General features: G+C 42.6%; 1 protein-coding gene across 1 annotated transcript in view; it reads right to left on the bottom strand.

The window, feature by feature from the left end:
* RLF (RLF zinc finger) overlaps window positions 1-24294 on the bottom strand; it is a 108980-nt gene that overhangs the window by 18664 nt on the left and 66022 nt on the right. Inside the window, exons 5-6 of the mRNA XM_077481895.1 lie at window positions 21931-22133; window positions 17766-17902 (exon numbers count right to left, since the gene is read on the bottom strand). Coding sequence (XP_077338021.1) covers window positions 17766-17902; window positions 21931-22133 — 340 coding nt within the window. The remainder of the gene's footprint in view (window positions 1-17765; window positions 17903-21930; window positions 22134-24294) is intronic.

Here is a 24294-nt window from a genome sequence, read left to right as displayed (position 1 = left end):
CACACACACACACACACACACACACACACACACACACACACACACTATTTTTCAGAAATAAAAAAACAGATAATTGGCATGTATGTATGCATTCACCCCCTTTGTCACGAAGCCCATAAAAAGTTCTGGTGTAACCAACTTCAGAAGTCACAATTTGTGAAATTATGTCAACTGTGTGCAATCTAAGTGTCACATGATCTGTCATTACATAAAACACACACCTTTTTGAAAACTGCAATACCTAATCAAGAGGCACCACTAGAGGTCGACCGATATATCGGCCGATATTTGCCGTTTTTTAAATAATCGGCATCGGCCGATTGTGCTGATAAAAAGCTGATTTAGAACTACAGCCTGACTTTGAAATGACTTCTCTAATAGAAGTCAGTGTAAGTTGCCTGAGTCAGAAACGTCTTCCTCCTCTCTGGGCAGGCTGCCAAGAAAAGAACAGAAAGATACAATGTTTACACTTGAATGAATGAAGTCATCTCTGTGTGTAGAAGTTCTCAGTTTAACCATTTAAAGACTAAATCTTTTCTGACACTTGTTGCTTACAAGTAAAAATCCTGTATTTTCTGCCAGAAAATCACTTAGACCCCCCCAAAAATTATATATATTTTTTTAGCAGAGATCCTAGGGAATAAAATAGCGGTTGTTGCAATATTTTATGTCACACGGCATTTGCACAGAGGTCTTTCAGATGCATTTTTTTGGGAAAAAAATACACTATTTAAAAAATAAAAATTAAATAAAAACAGTAAAAAGTTAGCCCATTTTTTTTTTTTCGTCCAAAAGTTTTGGCTACCTGTTTTTATTTAATATATAGTTTTTTTTTTTTTATCTAAATCATACATACAAGTAAACTGATTGGAGGTTTGTTTTGTTTAATAAATGTTTAAATGTAAGAAATTTTCTGTATCACTTATGAAGACTGCTTTCACACTGGAGCGGGCAGGCGTTGATGGTAAAACGCAAGTTTTAGCGGCTCTTTACCATCTTTACCAACAGCTAGCGGCCAAGGAAGAGGTTAAATGCGCCCATGAAGCACTGCTGCCAAATCGCATTGCATGCGCTTCGGCAGTGGTGCCCAATCATATCAATGGGCAGGAGTGGTGGAGGAGCGGTATACACCACTCCAAACATGCTGCTTGCAGGACTTTTTTTTTTAAGATCCTGCCAGCGCATCGCCTCAGTGTGAAAGCACTCTGTCTTTCACACAGACTGCAGGGGAGCCATTTTGCAGGCACTTTACAGGCGCTATTTTTAGCCCAAAAGTGCCTGAAAAACGCCCCAGTGGGAAAGGTGTGTTAGATCAAGGGGGATTAAAAAAAAATAAAAAAGGAAATAAATAAATAAATAAAATAAAATCGGCCTAACATATCGGCCCAACATATCGGCCCAAAAAAAAAAAAAAAAAAATATCGGCATCATATATCGGCTATCGGTCGCCATGATTTCTAAATATCGGCATCGGCCAGAGAAAAACCCATATCGGTCGACCTCTAGGCACCACTAACCAAATACTGCCATGAAGACCAAGGAACTTTCAAAACAAGTAAGGGACAATGTTGTTGAGAAGTATAAGTCAGTGTTCGGTTACAAAAAAAATATCCAAATCTTTGATGATCCCTAGGAGCACCATCAAATCTATCATAACCAAATGGAAAGAACATGGCACAACAGCAAATCTGCCAAGAGACGGCCGTACACCAAAACCCACGGACCGGGCAAGGAGGGCATTAATTAGAGGCAGCACAGAGACCTAAGGTAACCCTGGAGGAGCTGCAGAGTTTCACAGCAGAGACTTTAGTATCTGCACATTGGACAACAATAAGCCGTACGCTCCATAGAGTTGGGTTTTATGGCAGAGTGGCAAGAAACCCATTACTTTCAGCAAACAAAATGGCACGTTTTGGAGTTTACTAAAAGGCACGTGGGAGACTCCCAAAATGTATGGCGGAAGGTGCTCTGCTGAGACTAAAATTTTACTTTTTTGGCCAAAGAAAACGCTATGTCTGGCGCAAACCCAACACATCACCCAAAGTACACCATCCCCACAGTGAAACATTGTGGTCACAGCATCATGCTGTGGGGATGTTTATCAGTAGTGGGAAACTGGTCAGAGTTGAGGGAAAGATGGATGGTGCTAAATACAGGGATATTCTTGAGCACACTCTGTACCACTCTGTGCGATTTGAGGCTAGGCCAGAGGTTCACCTTCCAGCAGGACAAGGAGCCCAAACACACTGCTAAAGCAACACTTGAGTGGTTTAAGGGGAAACATGTAAATGTGTTGGAATGGCCTAGTCAAAGCCCAGACCTCAATCCAACAGAAGAAAATCCATGGTCATGACTTAAAGATTGCTGTTCACAAGTGCAAACCATTCAACTTGAAAGAGCTGGGGCAGTTTTGCAAGGAGGAATGGGCAAAAATCCCAATGGTAAGATGTGGCAAGCTCATAGGGACTTATCCAACGTGACTTGGAGCTGTGATAGCTGCAAGTTAGCCGCAAATAGTTATGCACAATTACTTTTCCTGTTATTTTGTCCTATTTGTTATTTGCTTCACAATAAGTCTTCAAAGTTGTGGGCATGTTCTGTAAATTAAATTATGCAAATACTCATTCCATGTTAATTTCAGGTTGTGAGGCAACAAAACATGAAAAATGCCAAGGGGGTGAATACTTTTGCAAGGCTCTGTATGTCAGTTTCACACACTCCGCGGATCTGGAAAGCGTCAACCGCCACGCTGCTTTGCCAATGGAGTATGGGGAAGGGAGGGGGAAAACTTGTGGGCACGGTGCGGGCAGTGTTAAATGTGAGCCTAATACGAAAAATCGGCCAATGCCGATTTCTCAAAAATGGTCAAATATTGGCCGATATATCGGTGGACTTCTACCGGCCTCTATAGATGTTGTTATGGAGGGTCTCTAGGGAAGAGGCAATAGCTCCCTTTCCAAGGGGAGTTAGTCAGAACTTACAAGAACAGATAAGTATATAATTTTAAGGGCGTTGGCCCTGCCCATGAGATCTAGAGGCAAGTCAATCCATTGCTTGGTTTGTTCTTGTAGCAGGGTTAATAAGGGACCTAGGTTATTAGCAATGTAAGAAGATAGAGGTATCTGTACCACAACCCCGAGATACCTAAAGGAGGACACAACCTGCAGTCTGGAGTCTGAGTGAATCTGGGTAATCACAGCGGAATCCAAAGGAAAGGAGATTGGACTCATCACAATTCACCCGGAAGCCATAATAGTCGCCAAAGGTGGTCATTTTGGAAAGCAAAGTGTGAAGTGACTCAGGAGTGTCAGCTAGGTATACCAGGGTGTCATCCGCATACAGCGAGTGTCGTTCCTCTATGGTAGCAATGGGGAGACCCTTAAAGGGTAAGAGCAAATGCGTACAGCAAGAGGTTCCATAGCTAGAGCGAATAGGAGAGGTGACAACGGACACACCTGCCTTGTGCCCCTAGTGATTGGGAAAGAAAATCAGTAACATGCAAGTTAACTTGGATACAAGCCACTGGAGAGGTACAGAGGAATCTTATCCATGCTATAATACAGGGGCCAAAGCCATATAGCTGCAGCACCTGAAAGAGACATGGCCATTCCACACTGTCAAAGGGTTTACAAGTGTCTAGGGACACCGCATGTGTGTGGGGGGACAGTAATGGGAGTACTGTATATTGTGGATCTACCAGGTATAAAGCCTCCCTGATCACCGTTGACCAAGTTCGTAACCCCAACATTCAGACAGTTTACCAATACTTTGGCTGTGATTTTAACATCCACATTAATGAGATATCGGGCGGTATGAGTCACATTTGAGAGGGTCCTTGCAAGGTTTCAATAATAGTATAATCAGAGCTTCCCGCATTGTGGGGGGAAGAGTTCCAATATCTAGAGCCTTGTTATAGGTACATAAAAGAAATGGGCATAGTATATCTTGTAACTGGGCATACCATTCAGCCGGATATTCATCCATATGTGCTGGTAGCTGCAAAATGGCTGCAACAATTTCATCAACAGAAATCGGTGCCTCCAATTCTTCTCTTCTTTCAGTCAATAGGGAGTGGAGAAATATATAGGCCAAGTAGTCATTTAGTTGGAATTCTGTGTAGTCAACCCTAGATGTATAGAGAGACTTTTACAAGGACAAGAAAGTCTGCATAATATCCCTAGGGGTGTCAGTAATCTGACTGTGTAATTAGAATGTGTGGGATAGAAATAGGAGTTGGTCGGGCCTAGTCGGGTATGCCAAAAGGAGCCCAGCTTTGCTACCATGCTCAAACGACTTTAGCAGCGTGCACTATGCATTTTTGTGTAAAGGTCCAACAAGCGGAGCTCGATTTCCCTGCGACTCTGTAGCCATGCATCTTGTGTTGGAGTCAGGGTTAGTAGCATATGCAGACTCCGCTGTGAGCATGACTGTCTCTAATTCCTCAGTGCATTGCTGATTATTTTTGTATATAAAAACACCAGTAATGTACATGAAGGTACCCCTCAATGTAGTCCTGAAAAGGCCTCCCATTCTGTTAATGGATCTACTGCGCCCAGATTGTCTTTCCAATAACCAGCAATGCCTTTTTGCATTCCCCCTGCACCACCTCATCCTCCTGCCAGTAGGAATTAAAATGAATTTCTTGGCGTATAGTACATGACACAGGATCTTTGCCATGCAGCCACCATCGGGTGACTGAACACTGGCAAAAAAAAAAAAAAAAAAAAAAAAAAAAAAAAGCTGTTGGGACATCCCTTACAGAACCTCTCGTGCCAAAAACTAGCCTCAGTATTGCAGCAAGCAATAAGATTATAGAAGATTATAAGAAAAGTGGAGAGAGACCTGTGCCCCAAAATGTTCTTCAAGTGACCGGTAAGTTTTGGTAGTATTTTCTGACCCATATCATAAAAGGACAGGGGAATTAAACAAAGTTCTAGTGACACTTTTCTGCCAGTATGGCCCTATAAAGTATCCTGAGCCAGTTTGTTAAGTCCCTGCTGCTAGTTTCAGTAGCTTTACGGACATGTGGCAGATTCACGTAGTTCTTACCATCGCCGCTTTTACTAATGCACCAAATTCAAAAATAAAAATTACCTTCAGAACCTAGCGCAAGAAAAACAGGAAGAAAATCAACTCGAAGTTGACCTACAGAAACAGTGCCTGTCTCTGTACACCATGTAGCAGTGAAGCATATTTGTGCATCCCAGCAACACTGACAGTGAGTGGAGCCTGATGGGGAAGTGGAAAATTTCCCATCAAGTGTGCTTCCCTTGCGATTGAGAACAGTAAGCAGGTCTTAAAGCGGAGGTTCACACAAAAATTTAACCTCAGCTTTTCGGAACCCCCCCTCTGGTGTCACATTCGGCACCTTTCTGGGCATAGACTCCCACGGGAGTCTACGCCTCTTCCTGTCCCGGCGCTCTGTCTGCTGGGACACACACGGGTCCCAGAGACAGCGTGGACCATTCCCATTGCGCTGCTCGCCGGACTCCCTCTTTAATGCCAATTGCTGGCTGTTGGCTATGGATCCGCCCACTGCCAGTCAGAAGGGGAGCTAGTGTCTGAATCCCCATCAGGCTCTGGCCCATACAGCTTTAACCACTTAAGCCCCGGACCAATTGTCAGCCTAAGGACCAGAGGTGTTTTTACATCTTCGCACTGCAGTGCTTTAACTGGTAATTGCGCGGTCATACAATGTTGTACCCAAACGAAATTTGCGTCCTTTTCTTCCCACAAATAGAGCTTTCTTTTGATGGTATTTGATTGCCTCTGATTTTTCTTTTTTACGATATAAATGGAAAAAGACTGAAAATTTTGTAAAAATAAAAAAAAAGTTTTCTACTTTTTGTTATAAGAAAAATCGAATAAACTCAATTTTAGTCATACATTTAGGCCAAAATGTATTCAGCCACATGTCTTTAGTAAAAAAATAAATAAATAAATGTCAGTAAGCGTATATTTATTGGTTTGCGCAAAAGTTATAGCATCTACAAACTAGAGTACATTTTCTGGAATTTACACAGCTTTTAATTTATGACTGCCCATCTCATTTCTTGAGGTGCTAAAATGGTAGGGCAGTACAACCCCCCCCCCCCAATGACTCCATTTTGGAAAGCAGACACCCCAAGAAAATTGCTGAGGGGCATGTTGAACCCATTGAATATTTTTTTGTCCCAAGTGATTGAATAATGACTACAAAAAAAAAAAAGTTTACAAAGTTGTCACTAAATGATATATTGCTCACACATGCCATAGTTATATGTGGAATTGCACCCCAATCACTGCCTTCAGGATTTCTAAGGGTGCAAATATTTGATTTCACTCCTTACTACCCATCACAGTTTCGAAGGCCATAAAATTCCAAAATAGCACAAAAACCCCCCCAAATAACATTTTGGAAAGTAGACACCCCAAGCTATTTACCGAGAGGCATGTTGAGTACATGGAATATTTTATATTTTGCCACAAGTTGCGGGAATATTACAAACTTTTTTTTTTCCACAAAGTTGTCACTAAATGATATATTGCTCACACATGCTATGGGCATAAGTGAAATTACACCCCAAATAAATTCTGCTGCTTCTGAGTACGGGGATACCACATGTGGGGGACTTTTTGGGAGCCTAGCCGCGCAAGGGACCCCGAAAACCAAGCACCGCCTTCAGGATTTAAATATAAAACGCTGCCAATAAAAACTGTTAGGGATCAGGCCTGACTCTGCGAACACTGCAGTTATGTGTTTAGTGTTTTGTAAGTGACAGTGATCGATCGATCCTGCACTTGGGTGGGCTGGGGCGGAGGGGCAAAACGCGGGTGCTAGCAGGTATCTGGGCTGATGCTGCTAACAATGCATTTTTTTGGAACCCTAAACTGCTGGGGACGCTAGTATAGATTTGATCAGATATTGATCTGTTCAGATACTATACCCTTACGGGAGGTGTATACTTTGCGCGTGGGTGTTAGCTGTACTGCCACTAACCTAGTCTGGGGTGACGCAGACCCTATCTGACCCTAAAACCTAATTGATATCACCCGCCGGGTGATCAGGTGGTTAAACCTTTATTGGGTAATAAATGGTGGGTGCCCTGATGCTATAAAAAGCAAACTAACTAACCAGAGTCACCCGTAACACTTATACGGTGATCACCGGCGAAAGGGTTAACTAGGGGCAATCAGGGGGTTAAAACCTTTATTAGGTAGTATATGGGGGTCCCTGACGCTATATAAAAACCCGACGGGGAACCTAACTGGCTAACCAGCGTCACCAGTGTGCCTATGTGTACCTACATGTCAGTGTAATGTTGGTGCACTTACTTACTAGGATGTCTTCTCTCCTCGCCGTCCAGTCAAAAGACCACCCCGAGGAGAGTGACATCACTTCCTCCTGCCTGTTTACACTACACAGGCAGGGGAAGCTTCTCGTTCGCCAGGTGCGATCGAGAGGGGATGGGCAGAAACCAGCAGCCATCCCCTCATCCCGGATCTCTCCTGAAGCGAAATTGACCACCGCAGCCAGCGGGAGGGGGTCCGATCGGACCACCCCCTTGTTGGAAGGCAGGCATGTACGGGTACGTGATTGTGCCTGTCCGTGCCATTGTGCCGGCGTATAATTACATGCAGCGGTCCTTAAGTGGTTAAAGCCAAACTTCAGGTTTCATGTAACAGTTTGAACCAAGATGGTCCATTAGAACCATTTCCTTCTCTAATACATGCGGCCGCTGTTAGCATTGTATAAAATGTATGTAGCATTAGCTACAATAGAGCGCACTGTGTTGCAGCAATGACAAGCGGAGTTCTAAGTCTTGTTTCTGAAACAAGAGCACATCAGACGAAGTGCTGTTCAACCATTAACATAAGGCTTCCTCCGATTGGATGAGATAGGCAGGCAGATGACCTCAAGATCTCCACTAGAGCCAGAGGGAGCCTTGAATTTATTCGTAAAATACAAAGCTTTTTTTTAATTTATTTTTTGACAAAAAGATTTTCGTGCCATCAACATAGTTGAAATCACAGAGTCTCACTGGCCCCGGTTCCTTAGCACCTGGCTCTCAATACCCCTGCCGTTAAATCGGACCTTGACACAGGAGGTCTTCTCGCAACGGTAGTCGCCAGGTAGCATCCGCAACCAGGTGTACTAGGTCTGTGTACTAGGTCAGTGTATCAGGATCACTGGAATCCCCTCGGCCTCCACTCTGCAGAGCAGGCGTGGTAATAGTTTTAGTGGAGGAAAATCGTAGATCTGGTACTGATCCCATGGAGCCACCAGCGCGTCTGCCCAAGGATCTCTTGTCCTGGATACGAATCTTGGCACCTTCTGATTGAGCCAGGAGATCCACGTCTGGTGTGCCCCATCGCAGGCACAGCAGCCTGAACACCTCCGGATGCTATGCCCATTCTCCTACATCTGGCGACTTAGGTAGTTCGCCTGCCAGTTTTCTACTCCCGGGATGTAAACGGCCGACAAGGCCGGTACATGTCGCTCTGCCCACTGAAGGATGTGAGCGACCTCCCGCGCTGCAGCCGAGCTTCTTGTTCCTCCTTGATGGTTGACATATGCCACCGCTGTGGCGTTGTGTGACTGGATCCTGATCGGACGCCCTCTTAATATCGTTGACCATGTGGAGAGGCAAAGCCTGATCGCTCGGAGCTTGAGCATATTGATTGGGCAACTGATTCCTCCCCCGACCAGAGGCTCTGGGTCGACTGTACTCCCAGTACTCCACCCCAGCCGGTCAGACTAGCATCCGTTGTGATCACTGTCCAATGCAGAGGCTTTTTGAGGTTCAACAGGCACCCAAATTCCTGCAGGGTCTGCATTGTGATTGCCACATCCTCCTTTAATTCTGAGGCGGAAGCTGCTCTCAGGAGGAGATAGTCTAGGTAACCTACGATTGCGATCCTGTGTTGTTGCAACAACGCCAAAATTGGAGCCAATACCTTAGTAAAGACTTGGGGTGCTGATGCCAAGCCAAAAGGGAGCCCCACAAACTGCAAATCGCAGAAACCTCTGATGCCTGAGGCATATGGATATGTGCAGGTACGCATCCTGGATGTCCAAAGACGCCAGGGAGTCCCCTTGATGTCGTGCAGAGACTACTGAGCGAATATATCTATCTCTCTTTATTAGAGGTGCGCCAAATGGGTTTTTTGGTGCCGAAATACCAAAAATGAAAAGTACACTAGGCCGAAAACCGAAAATGACTTTTTAAAAAATATTTTCAAACAGGAGATGGTCAGACTGCAGATGTGGTACAGGAGATCAATGCAGCCTCACTAGGTTCCTTTAAATGCAGCCTACCAGTACCCATCATTTGCAGACTGCCTGTGCCTCACCAATGCCCATCATGCAGCCTCCCTTAATATGTCAGACAGTATCAGGACAGGGCAGTGTTAGCAAGGCCAAAAACAGTGCTCCATCCACGGAGGAAAGCTGTCAGCACACCGCATTAAGGAGCAGCTTGTTGGTATGATCAGCGGGAGAAGCATTATCAGTGTGCAGGACTTGTTTTTTGACATGCTGTTTGAAACAGTGAGCCCGTTAGGTGAAGCGAGAGGGCTCACTGTTTCTAACATCATGTCAAACAACAAGTCCTGTACTCTTAGCCCCCCGCGGTGCTGCACACTGAAAATGCTCCTCCCGCTGCTCATACCGACAAGCCACTCCTTAATGTATTGTGCTGACAGCTTTCCTCCATAGAGCACGGTTTTGCTTTCAGCCGCCTCGTCAGAGAGGGAGGGTAGGAGAAGCCTGGACTGGGGCTGGACGCTCCACCCCATTTTCAGCACAGTTATCGGGGCAATATCCTTTTCAGAAATTTTGCTGAAAACCGCAGTAATTACACACAAGCCTCACAACCCGGATGTCCAATCGGACAAAACGCATCGGGTGACATTCCTAGAATTACTGCTTATTTTATAAGCAAAGGATACTAGTTTTATGGAACATTTTTGATTGTTCACGGTTTACAATCATGGATCACCATTTTTTCCCTTTGATGTGGATCAATACATACCATGGAGTTCGTCTTCTGATGTTGGACCCTCTCTCCCGATACCAGAAGTGGTTTACGCTCAGATCAACCTTACCCTTGAATCCTGTTGAGGTTTTTCCTCCTGAATGCCTATTGGACTCCTATGCTGTATAGTATACGAGTCCACCAAGTCTGGCAGGCGTGCCAACCTCATCTTTTGTTTACACGTATGATCAAGTTTGATATCACCGGAAGAAGTGGAAGAGACTTTTCCATGCACAAGACTTATTGTCATGCTGCATATTTTTGTTTATTCAAGAATTCTTTTGAAGTTTTTGCATTGGTACAAGCTTTGAACATTCACTTTGAACTCTAATCTGTTCACATACACCAGGCATGTCCAAAGTCCGGCCCGCGTTCCAGGTTGATGTGGCCCCCACTTGGAATTTACATTAATATACACATCTGTGGCCCCCAAAGCTCGAGCGTGTGTTTTTTTTATGCTGGTAATATATCTATCTTCTTTAGCCTGACAAATATCGAGCGCCACGCTCATTCTTAGTATGAGCAGGGGCGTGTTCACAAGTATGTGCTTGAGCCGCTATGAAGCTGACAGCACAAAGAGTCAATCAGAGGCACTGTGACTATTCCTGATCTCTGCATCTGCGGACTACAGATAGATATCGGGAAATGTCACAGTGCCTGTGATTGGCAATGGCACTGCGCGCTGTCAGCTTCCGCTCGGGCACACAGACTTGTGAACACGGCCAGCCACGCGCCCCGGCTCATACTAAGAATGAGCGCGGCGCTCGGGATTTGTCAGGCTAAAGATAGATATATTAACAGCATATTAAAAAAAAAAAAAAAAAAACAACATAACACGCTCGAGCTTTGGGGGCCACATCAAACGGGAACACGATTCCTTAACAAGAGAGAGGGAGATGGATTTCCTTTTTTTTTTTAAACATAACATGCCTGAGCTCATGGGAACCCTGAGCGGAGGAGATAGAGATAGATGATAGAATATATATATATATATATATATATATATATATATATATATATATATATATATATATATATATATATATATATATATATATATATATATATATATATACACACACACACACACACACCAATGTTATGAAATGAATAGTATAACGCCATTTGCTATAATAAACTTTATATAAAATAATAACATTTTAATTTGCATTTAATTTTAATGGTTCAAAAAAATAAAATAAAAAAACCCATCAAGCAAAATGGTCGGCCCTCACGCATGTACACATCATGAAATCTGTCCCTCTTTGAAAAAAGTTTGGACATCCCTGACATACACCAGTGTTATATTAATTCATACAATATTGTTGGTTCGTTTATTATATTCACATTTGATTTCACACTTTTCATACTTTTTCACCATTTGGAGTGCCACCATGGTTTTATTTCAAAATAGGCTGTAGTCAAAAATTAGACTAAAGCCTAGTACACACGGGCCGAATGCCAACCGACATTCAGCCGGTGTATATGGCAGCCGGGCCAGCTTCTGTCCAACGAGCATGCTGGAAAACCAGCAACCTACCGGCTTGCAATCAGAACTCTCAGCTAACAGCTGAGAATGCTGACTTGAATGTTCTGATGGGGGGCCAGCCCCCTTGTCAGAACACAATTGTTCAGTGGGATAGGTCGCTGTACTAACATCAAATTGTTAGTACAGCAGCTCCAACCTGAGCTGTCTTTTTCCCGGTTCAATCTGCTGGGTTCAAGGGAAAAAAATCTAGTGTGTACCAGGCATAACAGCGTGTACCACATCAAGACAGAGGAGATTTCCTTCAAATGTTTTGGAGCAGGACATGCCCTGGTTGAGTTGGAAAGTGGAGTGAGGCTTTAGTCCAGTTTAAAGGCTCTTTACAGAACGAGGCTGCCGAGATGGCCAGAGGGCAGCCCCCATGAAGACAGAGTGGAGAAATGCAAGCTACAGTCTACGCAAATTCCTTAACCAAGGAATGAGTCCAAAAAAATAAAATAAAAAGGCCAGAATACATTTTTTTTGCCTCACACTAATCAAAACAGACCCTTCCAGATGCAATGGTAGACTTTTCAAAAAATCGACTTCCTAGCCTTCAAGAGGGCGTGTGCAGACGATTGAATCAGACAGGTCCTGGTCTTAAAAGGTTCCAGGTTTCAACAGGCATGCTGTTAAAGCCAATAACTAAGAAACAGGATGGTGTAGATCCAGGAAAGCCAGGTGAGCCTATCTATTAAGATGAACACAAATGCCTGAGGATTCTTGGACTTGGCAACAAACCTGTCCAATCTGTTCAATCTGGATACCAGGAATTACACATTTAGCATCTCCCACCAGCAGCAAAGGCTTGGAAACACCACTGGAGGAACAGCCCATTTTCCAGGATGCTGGTAGACAGCGAACAGGGTCAAACACGTTGTTTTGCCAAGAAAGGATCATATTCCTCTGTACTGGCCATCTCTATCAAGAAGGCATCCAGGCTTCTTCGGCTCCAGCGCTGGGTTGGTAATCCAACAAGTGAGGCAACTAATCACCCCAAGATCCACATGCAGACAAAGTGAGGCTCACCTCTGAGCCCTAGGGGCCCAGGCATGAGAGCATAGGGACAGAAGTTTATCCTAGGGCGAAAAGTTTCTGGAGAGGGTTGTGTACCTTTGGGCCTTGGTACTCGAATCTGTGCAATGGTTCTAGCCACGTCTCCCACCAGTTGAAGATCCAACTGAAGCTTTGTAGAGTGTGCACTGTATACTGGACCTTGGCAGACAGAGATAGGGGAGGCTAAGCACAGAGCAGAAAATTGTCCAGATACCCAATCAGATAAATCCCTTGCGCACAGGGCACTGCTATGACTGGAGGGGAAAACACCTTGGTAAAAGCAGAGGGCATGTGCACAGGTCAACAGGAATGGTGAGAAACTAGTAATGCTGATAACCCACTGCAAAATTCAGGTAGTGCCGACTGGATGGAAAGATAGGAATGTGCAAGTAAGCATCCCGAATGTCGTACTGAAGCCAGAAAGTCTCCCTTCAGAAAAGGTAGACTGACCTGGTGACAATGCAGAACTTCTGAACCAGTAGCAATAAGTAGGGTTTTTAGAACCAGAACGGGCTGGACCACTCCATCGAATTTAGGGAAACGGTAAAGGGGTTGGAGTAGAAGCCTTGAAAGCATTCCTGTTTTGGTCCAGAGGTAGCGGTTCCCCGAGACAGAAACTGCTGAATGGAAGAAGTACTAACATCCATTAAATTCAGTGGAAAGGGGAAAAGTTTGAAAGCATGAGGCCGGAAGGAGTAAGAGTTCGAAACTCCAGCTTGTAGCCCTTACATATCACATGCTGGATCCAGACATCTGAGATTTCCTAGGACCAGAAGGCAGACAGACATCTTCCCACTGATAAGTTGGGGTGCCCCATTACTGGAAAGGGGGCTTAAGCTAATGATGTCAGAATGCAATAGCACCATAGGGGAGATCCCTGCATCCACCCTGAAGTGGGGATGTGTCAGTTCTTTGGTTCTCTTTAGTTTAACCACTTCAATACCGGGACATAAGCAAATGATGGCCACAGATGGGATCTCCCATCCTGGGTGGACGTCATATGACGACTTGGTATTGCGGGCCCGTAGCGCGGCGATCGTGGATGAGCTGTGTCCCTCGGACACAGCCCATCACCGATCTGTGTGGTTTCCATCGACAGCGCCCCCCCACCCCCATACATGTGACCGGCCGCGTCCAATCACAGCCTAGGGCGCTTGTAGAGCGGCGATCGGGGATGCGGCTTGTCACCCTGACACAGCCCAACCCCGATCGCAGTAAAGAGCCAATGAAATTGGCTCTTTACCAGGTGACCGGCTGTGTCCAATCAGTAACGAGATGTTACCGGGTTCTCCTCCATACACACTGATAGTGTGTGAGGAGGAGATTGCGGTAACATCTCATTCCCGCTCAGTGTACACACCAATCACACTGATTACCTAAACCCCCCCCCCCACCCCCCCCCCCCATAAAGAGGACCTGTCACCACCCATCAAAGTACCCGTCCCAGGCCCACCCGAGTACCTGACGCCGGCCCGTCGGAGTACCCGAGTACCTGACGCCGGCCTGTCGGAGTACCCGAGTACCTGACGCCGGCCCGTCGGAGTACCCGAGTACCTATTTGCAGCCCATGCCTCATAGAATACACATTTGCTTTCCAAAATGGGTAATTCTATTGTCCTGGTGCTCCAGGACCTTCAAAAGTGATAGGTAGGAACGAAATGAGATGTGTAATTTATGCTCCTAGAACGCCTGAAGGTACCACTTCCATGTTGGACCTCTGTATATGGCCAGGCTGTGTAAAAGTCTTACATATGTGGTATCGTTATATTCAGGAGTAGCAGAATGTGTTTTTGGGTGTCATTTTTGCTACATGCATGCTATTGTGTTAGAAATGTCTTATAAATGGACAACTTTGTGTAAAAAAAAAAAAAAAAAAAAAAAAAAAAAAAGATTTTAAAAATTTTCTATGTTTTCTGAAGACTTGTGTAAAAAAAAAAATTAACCGCTCAAAAGACTCATTATGCTTCATAGAATATACTTTGGGGTGTTTGTTTTCCAAAATGGGGTAATTTCCTGGGTAATTCCATTGTCCTGGTGCTCCAGGGCCTTCACAAATGTAATAGGTCGTTAAGAAATTAGAGGTGTCATTTATGCTCCTAGAACACCTGACGGCGCTCCCTGCATGTTGGGCCTTTGTATGTGGACACGCTGTGTAAAAGTCAAACACATGTGGTATCGCCATACTCAGGATGAGTAGCAGAATGTATTTTGGGGTGTAATTTTTGCTATGTACATGCTTTGAGTTAGAAATATCTTATAAACTGACCACTTTGTGTAAAAAAAAAAAAATATGTTTTCATTTTTTTTCCACGTTTTCCCGAAGACTTGTGGAAAAAAATTAACTGTTCAAAAGACTCATTATGCCTCATACAATATAGATTGGGGTGTTTGCTTTCCAAAATGGGGTCATTTAGTGGGTAATTCTACTGTCCTGGTGCTCCAGGGCCTTCACAAACGTAATAGGTCGTTAAGAAATTAGAGGTGTCATTTATGCTCCTAGAACCCCTTACGGTGCTCCCTGCATTTTGGACGTCTCTGTGTGGCCAGCCTATGTAAAAGTCCCACATATGTGGTATCGTCATACCTCGGGAAGAGTTGCAGAATGTATTTTGGGGTGTAATTGGAAGTATGCATGTGCTGTGTATGAGAAATAACTTATGACAATTTTGAAAAAAAAAAAAATTTTCCCCAAGAATTGTGGGAAAAAATTACAACTTCAAAAAACTCACCATGCCTCTTACTAAATACCTTAGACTATCTACTTTTCAAAAAGGGGTCATTTGGGGGGTATTTGTACTTTCCTGACATTTCAGAGCCTCAAGAAACGAGTGCATCAGGTGTGATCAGATCTGATCAGATGTGATCAATTTTCAATGATTTGCACCATAGCTTGTAGACTCTATAACTTTCAAAGAGAATAAATAATATCCACTAATTTGGTTTATTTTTACCAAAGAGATGTAGCCGTATAAATTTTGGCCCAAATTTATGAACAAAAATTACTTATTTGCTAAATTTTATCAGAGAAACTAAAAAAAAAAAAAAAAAGTAATTTTTTTCAAAATGTTCGCTTTTTTCATTTATGCAGCAAAAAAAAATAAAAAATAAAAAATAAACCCTGTGGTGATTAAATACCACCAAAAGAAAGCTCTATTTGTATGAAAAAAATGATTTTGTTTGGGTACAGTGTTGCATGACTGAGTAACTGCCATTCAAAGTGTGAGAGCGCTGAAAGCTAAAAATTGGTCTGGTAAGGAAGCTGTATAAATGCCCTGTATTGAAGTGGTTAACAAGCTGGTTGGAAAAAAATAAAAAAACCTCTGTGTATACCCAGCTTTAGAGTCAAACTTTCCCATAGGTTACCTGCAGGCTGTAAGACCGGTCCCAATAGCCTCTTTTTCCCCCATGTTCTGAAGGCTTCAGGTCCTCTGACATCATAAAGTACAATACAGAAACCACAGGCACGCATTTTTTACTCTCCCGCCGCTCCGCCCAGGTCTGCCATGCCACTGGGAGACCTGAGCCACCAGCCACGTCGTGTCAGGTGGCCGGAGATTCGAACCCGGATTCGGCTTTTATCAGGTCACCAATGTAGAAACCCGGAAGTGCCATTTTTAAATCTTGCCATTTTTACATAGTTACATAGTAAGTAAAGACACCAGTCCATCCAGTTCAACCTGAGTGTCTACAACTGTCCCAATCCCTGTACATTGCACACACATCGGTCCCTACCCTCAAGGAGCCCACAACCCAAGGTCCTCATTCATATACTAGGCCAATTTTGGACAAAAGCCAATTAACTCACCTGCATGTCTTTGGAGTGTGGGAGGAAACCAGAGTACCCGGAGGAAACCCACACAGGCACAGAGAGAACATGCAAACTCCAGGCAGGTAGTGTCATGGTTGGGATTGAACCAGCAACCCTTTTTGCCGCTAGGCGAGAGTGCTAACCACTACACCACTGTGCCACCCACAGTTTTCAAAACTTTCAAGTGTAGGGGGGGGGTTGAGACCCCAGATCCCTCCATAAAGAGTACCTGTCACAAGGTATGTTTATATTCCTTATGACAGCAATAAGTGTCACAAAAAACACCCCAAAAAAATAAAAATAAAATAAAAAAAACGTATACGTATGTCACGGCCGCAAATGTAAAAAGTGTTCAAATCACACGTGAGGCATCGTAATCAACAAATGTCAGGTAAAGGCCCGGTCTTGAAGTGGTTAATTTTATCCTTTTTACCCTAGTATTCAGCCACCCCGGTTTAGCTTTTGTTAATTTCGATTTGCTGCCTATTGAAATACACTGATGAATGCCATTGCTTAATGTGTCCCTAAAGCGCTCCCCACTTTTCTTCAGTGTCCCTAGTTGCAAGAATTTGATCCCATTTAGCATTATGTAATATGCAGTAAAGCTTGGAAAAGTTGGCGCTTTTGAAATTTTAAGCGAAACTAAACTTTCACATTGGTTGTGCCCTCTACCACACCAGCAAACCATCAAAAGTCTGATGTCATAACTGATCACAAGTGCAGCATCATGGCAGTTGATCACACAGAGGCCAAGGCAACTTCCATGGCTGAAAACAATAGGAGGGTTTAGTTCCGCTTTAATGTTATGGTTCTACCCCTATGCCTCCCTTTCCTATATGGCAAACACGATTACTCTGATCACGGTTGTCTAAATGATCTCCCACTTCCACATTTGCAAGGAGCTTGGTGTTTGTAGATTTAGCAGAGTCTTGTTTCCAGTTGGGGTTGCCACCATTTCAGTCGTTAAATGGTCTTGCAATACTACCAAGAAATGATGAGCCTTGGTTGAATGAGCAATTCTGTCTGTCCAATCAGTATCAAGATAGTTGAAATCTCCCATGATTATAACATTTTCCTGCCCACCCCCTTGCTATTACTAACTACAAAAGGAGACAGAGCTACTTCTCCTCCTCCTCAAGGTAAGAGCACCTATAGTGGTCACCCACAAGTAAATTAACGTTTGCGATGCCCTGTTTAACATTTTTTTTTAATCCCAGTATAAAAGTTAATATAAACTTAAGCAAAGGCATGAGAGAGTATTTAATATGTGAGATTATATCTATATGATCTATCTATAGATCGATCATAATCTTGAGATTTTATTTTTACACAAAAGATTTTACATAAAAATACTGCTTACCAGGAGCAGGATGCTACTTCATTCTGCAGCTGCTGAGTAAGGTATGTGGTACACAGAATAAATGCAGTGTTAATCTGTCCTTCAGATTCCAGATTACAAATCGCATCCAATACATCTTGTCCAGCCATCTTAGAAATCTATATGAAGATATAAAAACAATTTTCAGTGCTACAATTAAATTGATTGGCAAATTGTTAAGTGTATGACCAGTTAAAAAAACAAAAAAAAAACACATAAAACAATGCAGTACATCCCTGCAATACATGCACATTTCCCAGGGTTTTATCCCTTTAAAGACCTTTCAAGTATGAAAAAAATAGGATGTTTGACTTACTTGTGTATCACAGGCCAAGACCATTGAGGGGTTATTGCTCCACCTCGAGGTGACTGGGAAACCCCTCCTACACTGATCATGCCTTCGGTTTTGTAGCAATACAAGAGAGTACAAATTAAAAAATATATAATAGGCAAGGTGGATCTTTGTGCTAGACACAAAAGGCCTCAATGAACTAACCCTGCAATTGTTTTTATAGCCTTTTCCCCAGCACAAAGATTTTCTAGGGAGGATACTTTTTGGGTTAATCTGACAGCTTTAATTTGACACATTGGGAGAGAGGATGCTAGTTATCTGATGTTAGCTCTTCTCCCTTTGTATCGTTTATGTGTCCTATACGCAAATATTTGAGGATCTCAACAATGTCCAGGTTACGCTTCCTTAAAGGGAGTTTTTGATATTGGGATTAGATTTATGGCATTTTAAGCCCCCCCCCCCCCCCCCCCCCGACAGATTTAAGGCCTCTGTACCCCAAGATATTGCATCTTGCTAATCGGGAAGGGGATTTGTTATGTAATAGTTGTGAAAGGCAGCTGTGCCTTTAAGTGGACAGGTAACTGATCCAGGACAGTTGACTAAAGATGACATTAAACATCCCAAGATTATGTCCTTAACTGCCAAGGAAGCACCCTCAGACACCAGCATAAAACAGAAAACTAATATAGTTACATAGTAGATGAGGTTGAAAAAATGACACAAGTCCATCAAATGGTGTGGGGTAAGGTGATAAGGGGATATCCAGGGGGCAGGTCTTCAAAAGCTTTGCTAGGGTCCAATCACCTGAAGGTACCTATAACCAAGGAACAGTTTTATTTTCTATAACTAACCATTGGACAGCCAAAAGCAGTCCAACTGAGGGGATGGCACTCAATGACACAAATGCCAACAGGCCCACATAACAAAATGGTCAAGGACGGGCTTGACAGAGAGCAGTTTGAAGCACCTTATGCCAGAAAATGGCATCAATGGAGACCTAAAAATCCACAATGCAGAAGTTAATTGAAGGCAAAACTTTTTTTTAGGATTAGATAGAGAGGGATTAGAACACCTGTTGGGGATAATTATGCTCTATATTTGTCCTGTTTACTGGTAGTAATATAAAAGTAAAATAAAATCCCAAATTTTGAGCTGTCCCCCAAAAAAATAAAGAAGAAATCTTCCTTTGGGACACTAGTTCTGGTGACTTGGGGAGCCCCAAGGGATTCCATTAATTTGCAGGTATTTCCTCTCACTTCCTGTTTTGGGTATGGGACAGGAAGTGAAGGTAAATTTCCCCAAGACACAGGTAGAAAAATAAAGAGAAGGAGCCTTCCCTTACTCTATCCAATAAAACAAATGTAAACTTTAATGTATGAACAGAAGATCGGGTGGATGGCTTGTCAGCCTGGAAATAGCCAGGGAAACCGATGCCTGGCGGTGAGAAGTCCATAAAGCACTAAGACTGTAGAATGAATTTTAACAGGGAAAGTAGGAACCCTATTTTTTTTTTTAGACCACAATCTTGAATGAGGATTTATCTAATCCACCTATCAATAGTGGCACGAGAAGCAGGGATCCCCCCCATGGAACCCCTGGGAATCACAAATGGGAAATGAAAGTTAAAACCGTATTAAACCAAAAAGATAAAATGCATTATACTGCAGCTTACTAATTCTTAGATGTGATGGCGGCATTCATATTTTTAGGCTTGCTTTCGTCAATTTCTATCTGGTGATCCAGCCGGGAAGTCTGTCTTTTCAAAAGCTCAGGTTCTCCAGCAGTGTACCAGTTGGATGAGATGAACCATTTAACACTGGCAGGGGTGTGGTTAAACGGATCAGCTTTTATTTATTCATGTGAAACCTTTATCCCAAAAAGGAAAAAAAAAAAGGCTGCTGTAACTGATTATAAAGTGTTAGCTGGAGTTTGGCTTCAATTAGTGTATTTAAATCTGCTAAGAAATAACATGCCCCTTCTCCCCAGACTGACCATGCTGCCGTTTGCTATGCCTCCTTTGCTTATTCAGCAAGAGATGCGTCACACTAATACGGGTGGTGCAATACTGGCCAGATCACCAGGTTAAATAGGGAAAAGGCCAAAGAAAATGGATGCAGCTCCACATCTAATGACTGATGAGCTGCAATATTAAATTTCTGGCTTTGGGTTCAATACCGCTTTAAACGATAAGTTCACCTTTCATAACAGGTTACATATTACACCCATATTCAGTATGTAAATGTTACAAACGGACCAGCCCCCGCAGAAGCAGGAACTGAGAGATTAGTCAGGATCAAGGGAAAGATGAATGCAGCAATATAGAGACATCCTTGATGAAAATCTGCTCTGGACCTCAGACTGGGATGAAGGCTCATTTTACAAAAGGACAACGACCCTAAGCACACAGCCAGGATAACAGAAGTTATGGGACAACTCTGACTGTCCTTGAGTGGCCCAGCCAGAGCCCAGACTTGAACCCGATTGAACATGTCTGGTGAGATCTGAAAATGGCTGCGCACTGACGCCCCCCATGCAACCTAATGGAGCTTGAGAGGTTCTGCAAAGAATGGGAGAAGCTGCTCAAAAATAGGTGTGTCAATCTTGTAGCATTATAGTCAAAAAGACTTGAGGCTGCAATTGGTGCCAAAGGTGCTTCAACAAAGTATTAAACAAAGGCTGTTACTTATGAACGTGTGAGTTTTTTTAAATTTTAATTTGCAAAGATTTCACACAAACTTTTTTCACTTTGTCATTATTACATAGTTACATAGTAAGGTTATGTGGTATTGTTTGTAAAATTTTGAGGAAAATAATGAATTTAATCAATTTTGGCACACAGCTTTAACAAAATGTGAAAAAAGTTAAGAGTTCCGGATGCACTGTACATAAACTTTAAAAGTGAATTCACACTATGTGCGCTGACAGACATTTTACTGCATCGTAAAACGTCTGTCACCGCAAGGACACATGAAACAATTGTTTCCTAAAAGAGAAGAATGGCCAAAGTTTTTTAGCCCTACCTCTCGTGGGTCACAGGAGCCCAATGACAGTGACTGCTCTCCGCTCCAAGCAGACCAAGAACTGAGTGATGTGGCATAGCTACAGCATCTGCAGCATTGATGTGAGTATCTGCTTTTTTCAAAAAAAAAGTGCTAAAAAAACAAAACCTGTTGCTTTAAACTTAAAGTAACCCTGTCGGTAAACACAATTATGTCCCAAAAGGTTATGCAACAGTGAATGCCTACAACTCATGCTGCACCGCTGACGTGAAATCCCTAGTGTAAATCTAGTGTAACCAACATTTCTGGTAAAGCAAAGCACCAAAAGATGCAGCTAATAAATTGGTTCTAAGGGCAGGTATTTTTTTATTTTATTTACCTGCATGCATTTTATGCATGCAGGTAAAAAACTGTGTGCAGCTCCCCTTTATACCTACCAGAGCCCAATAGCTACCCAGCATTGCACATGAGTAGCATCACTGCCCTCTCTCTCCCCTCACTGGTTCAGTGACATCAGCGGGAGCCATTGGCTGATGCTGCTGTCAATAACAGCCAATGAGGAGGGAGCAGGGCTGAGCTGCCCTTTGTGTGTGTCAATGGACACACACAGCACAGCCTGGGATAGAGTCTGCATAAGTGCCCCCATAGCAACTGTTTGGGACCTCGAAAAGGGGAATCAGACTGCTCTGTGCAAAATCATTTTTTTAATGACAAACACCCTTTACAAATCACTTTCACCTACTTGATTTAGGTCTGTATTTATAAGTACACATTTTGTTAACATGACAGTCGGACAATTAAATAACATAAGAGCAGATACCATCACCCTAATCATCTTTGGAATGCTTATATGTACCTCTTTAAATGCTTCATCATCTGGTAACATTGTGCACAAGCATGTAATATATGACTGATGAAAAAAAGTGTCACTTGAAGTCTCTTCTGAATCTGAACATATTTTTGAGAGTAGCATTGCTTGTTGGATACAGTTTGTCTTCATTAAATGTTTAATGCGCAACTGGAGAAAGTTGAGGCCTTCTTGTAAAATCCAGTAGTTAACTGTGAAAAAATAAAATAAACGACACTTACAAAATAAAATCTGTGTAGAAATGTATGCATGAATGGATACCAAGTTGACATTAAGAAATAGAAACAAAGCTTACAAAAGCAGTTACTCTGGGGAAGGGGAGTTTAGATTCGTCAAAAATTGGTCAATTGGTCTCACTAAAAGCAATGGATGAAGAGACATCTGCTCACCAAATTTTACATCACCATCACAGGGGTTTTAGGATTTTAAAAAGTTATTCAAAAGCTCAGAAATGCCAGCTAATTTCCTAAAAGCTTACATGGACGCATTTCCTGGACCATCACAGGTCACATGCCCTCAACATTTTGGGGTGGGGGGTTGGCTCTCCGTGGTCTTGACAAAATTAGGTTTCGCAGGTCACACTATATAATGCCCAAGCAAATAAATAAATAAATAAAAAAGTTATTCCAACCTGTCTACACATCTCATCACTTCAGGGGGTTCATATTGTAATTAATATACCCCTTTATAAAAAAAAAAAAAAAAAAAAAAAAAAAGGGGGAGGTACGAGACAAGGGTGCCCACTATCTCCTCTTCAAACTAGCCTTGGAACCACTACCGATATTCCTGCTGAGCGCCACTCCATGGCATTCACATTAGCCCCAAGGAATTACGTATGGTGCCGTTTGCTGACGACATGCTAATCTTCACATCTATCCCTCTTCAGTTTTAATTTCCCTAGTCTATTTCAGATATATTTTACACTTGTTCAGGATTGCGTGGTATGGTAAAAGTGAGGTATATTACCCCTCACTTGCTCTACCTCCTCCAGGTCGGACAACTTCATTCTCTCTGGCTCAACACTATATTATTTATCTAGGTTTTAAAACAGGGAAGGAACCGTCTTCTCTCTATGATCTCAATTTCCCCTCCTTGATCACTAAAATTTTGAAGCAATTGGGGGCTGGGATAGAGATGTAAAATTTCTGGAAATTTTGAAGTACGAGAAAAAAAACGTTTTTCTGGGGGGAAAAAATGAAATTTTCAGAATTTTTTGCTACATTAGCCCTCTTGTCCAAGATTGAAAGTCATTCTGCTACTTTAGGAACATAAAATATGACTATGGAAAATTTGAAATTAGCACAACTAGCATATTAAAAATATAGTGTAGCCAAACAATCAAACAGGATTTACTTTTTTATAATATTTATTTGTAACAAAGGGAGCAACAATCTCCTGAACTGCTTACTAGTTTGTGTGGAACAGCCAAAAAGCCTCCCAAAAAATAATTTTCAAAACCAAAAGAAACAATTTTTCATATTTCCTCTCCACAGTATTAAATAAAAATAAAAACCCCAGTCTCATAAAAAGAATTGAAGATGGGGGAAGAAGAAGAGAGTGGGACTAAGTTCCAAAGGACATTTAATCAGAATCATTTTTTGAGCTTGTTAGTATCAGTCTCTGCTTCTGCAGCTACTTTTTCTGTCCATCATCACAATTAGGAACGTCTAAAAACTTAAAAAATGTAAAAAAAAACTTTGACCAGATCGAAACACGCTTCTCTACCCTTTCACATGTCAGTTTATTTCTTGACTTCGTGGGAGTGTTTCCAAACAGACCAGATTCTTTCGCATGCTTTTTTTTAATTAAGTATATACTTTCAGGTCCTTTTTGTTGCTCTGTATTTTCTTCCAATGCTTTTGAAGCCCAGTGAAGAGGACAGAACAAACCAAACACACACCCACTAACATGCAAAAGCAAAACTGAAACATTTGTCTTGTTACAATAGCAGCACACACAGCACCTCCTAAAGGAAGACATGCATACTGTTCTTGCATTGGAGGGCTCAGTTTGTTACCTAGGACTTTTTTTTTTTAGAACGGATTTGGAAAATATTTGAACACCCTGTCTTAAAATGTTTGATCTTTTTTTTCCTTCAATTTTTCCTTTTTTTTTGGGGGGGGGGGGGGGGGGGGGGCGGCTAGGGGTGTTAGCATTCAGGGATAAAAAAACAACAACTTCTGAAACATAGGGATGTACAAAGGCTTAATAAACCGGTTACTATCCAAGTTGCAAATTCCAAAGAACGAAGGAGGAGCTACGTATTAGGATGTATAAAACTTAGCTTGTTTACTTCGGTATGGAGCAGACTGGCTCTCTCATTCATCTGTTGTCATGTCCTGGAATCTGAAC

Source organism: Lithobates pipiens, unplaced genomic scaffold, assembly GCF_037356315.1.
Source record: "Lithobates pipiens isolate NorthernLeopardFrog02 unplaced genomic scaffold, aLitPip1_a1.2 Scaffold_16, whole genome shotgun sequence".
NCBI classification, from domain to species: domain Eukaryota; kingdom Metazoa; phylum Chordata; class Amphibia; order Anura; family Ranidae; genus Lithobates; species Lithobates pipiens.
Note: the sequence above shows the minus strand (reverse complement) of the source record. Positions and strands in the feature narration are given on the sequence as shown.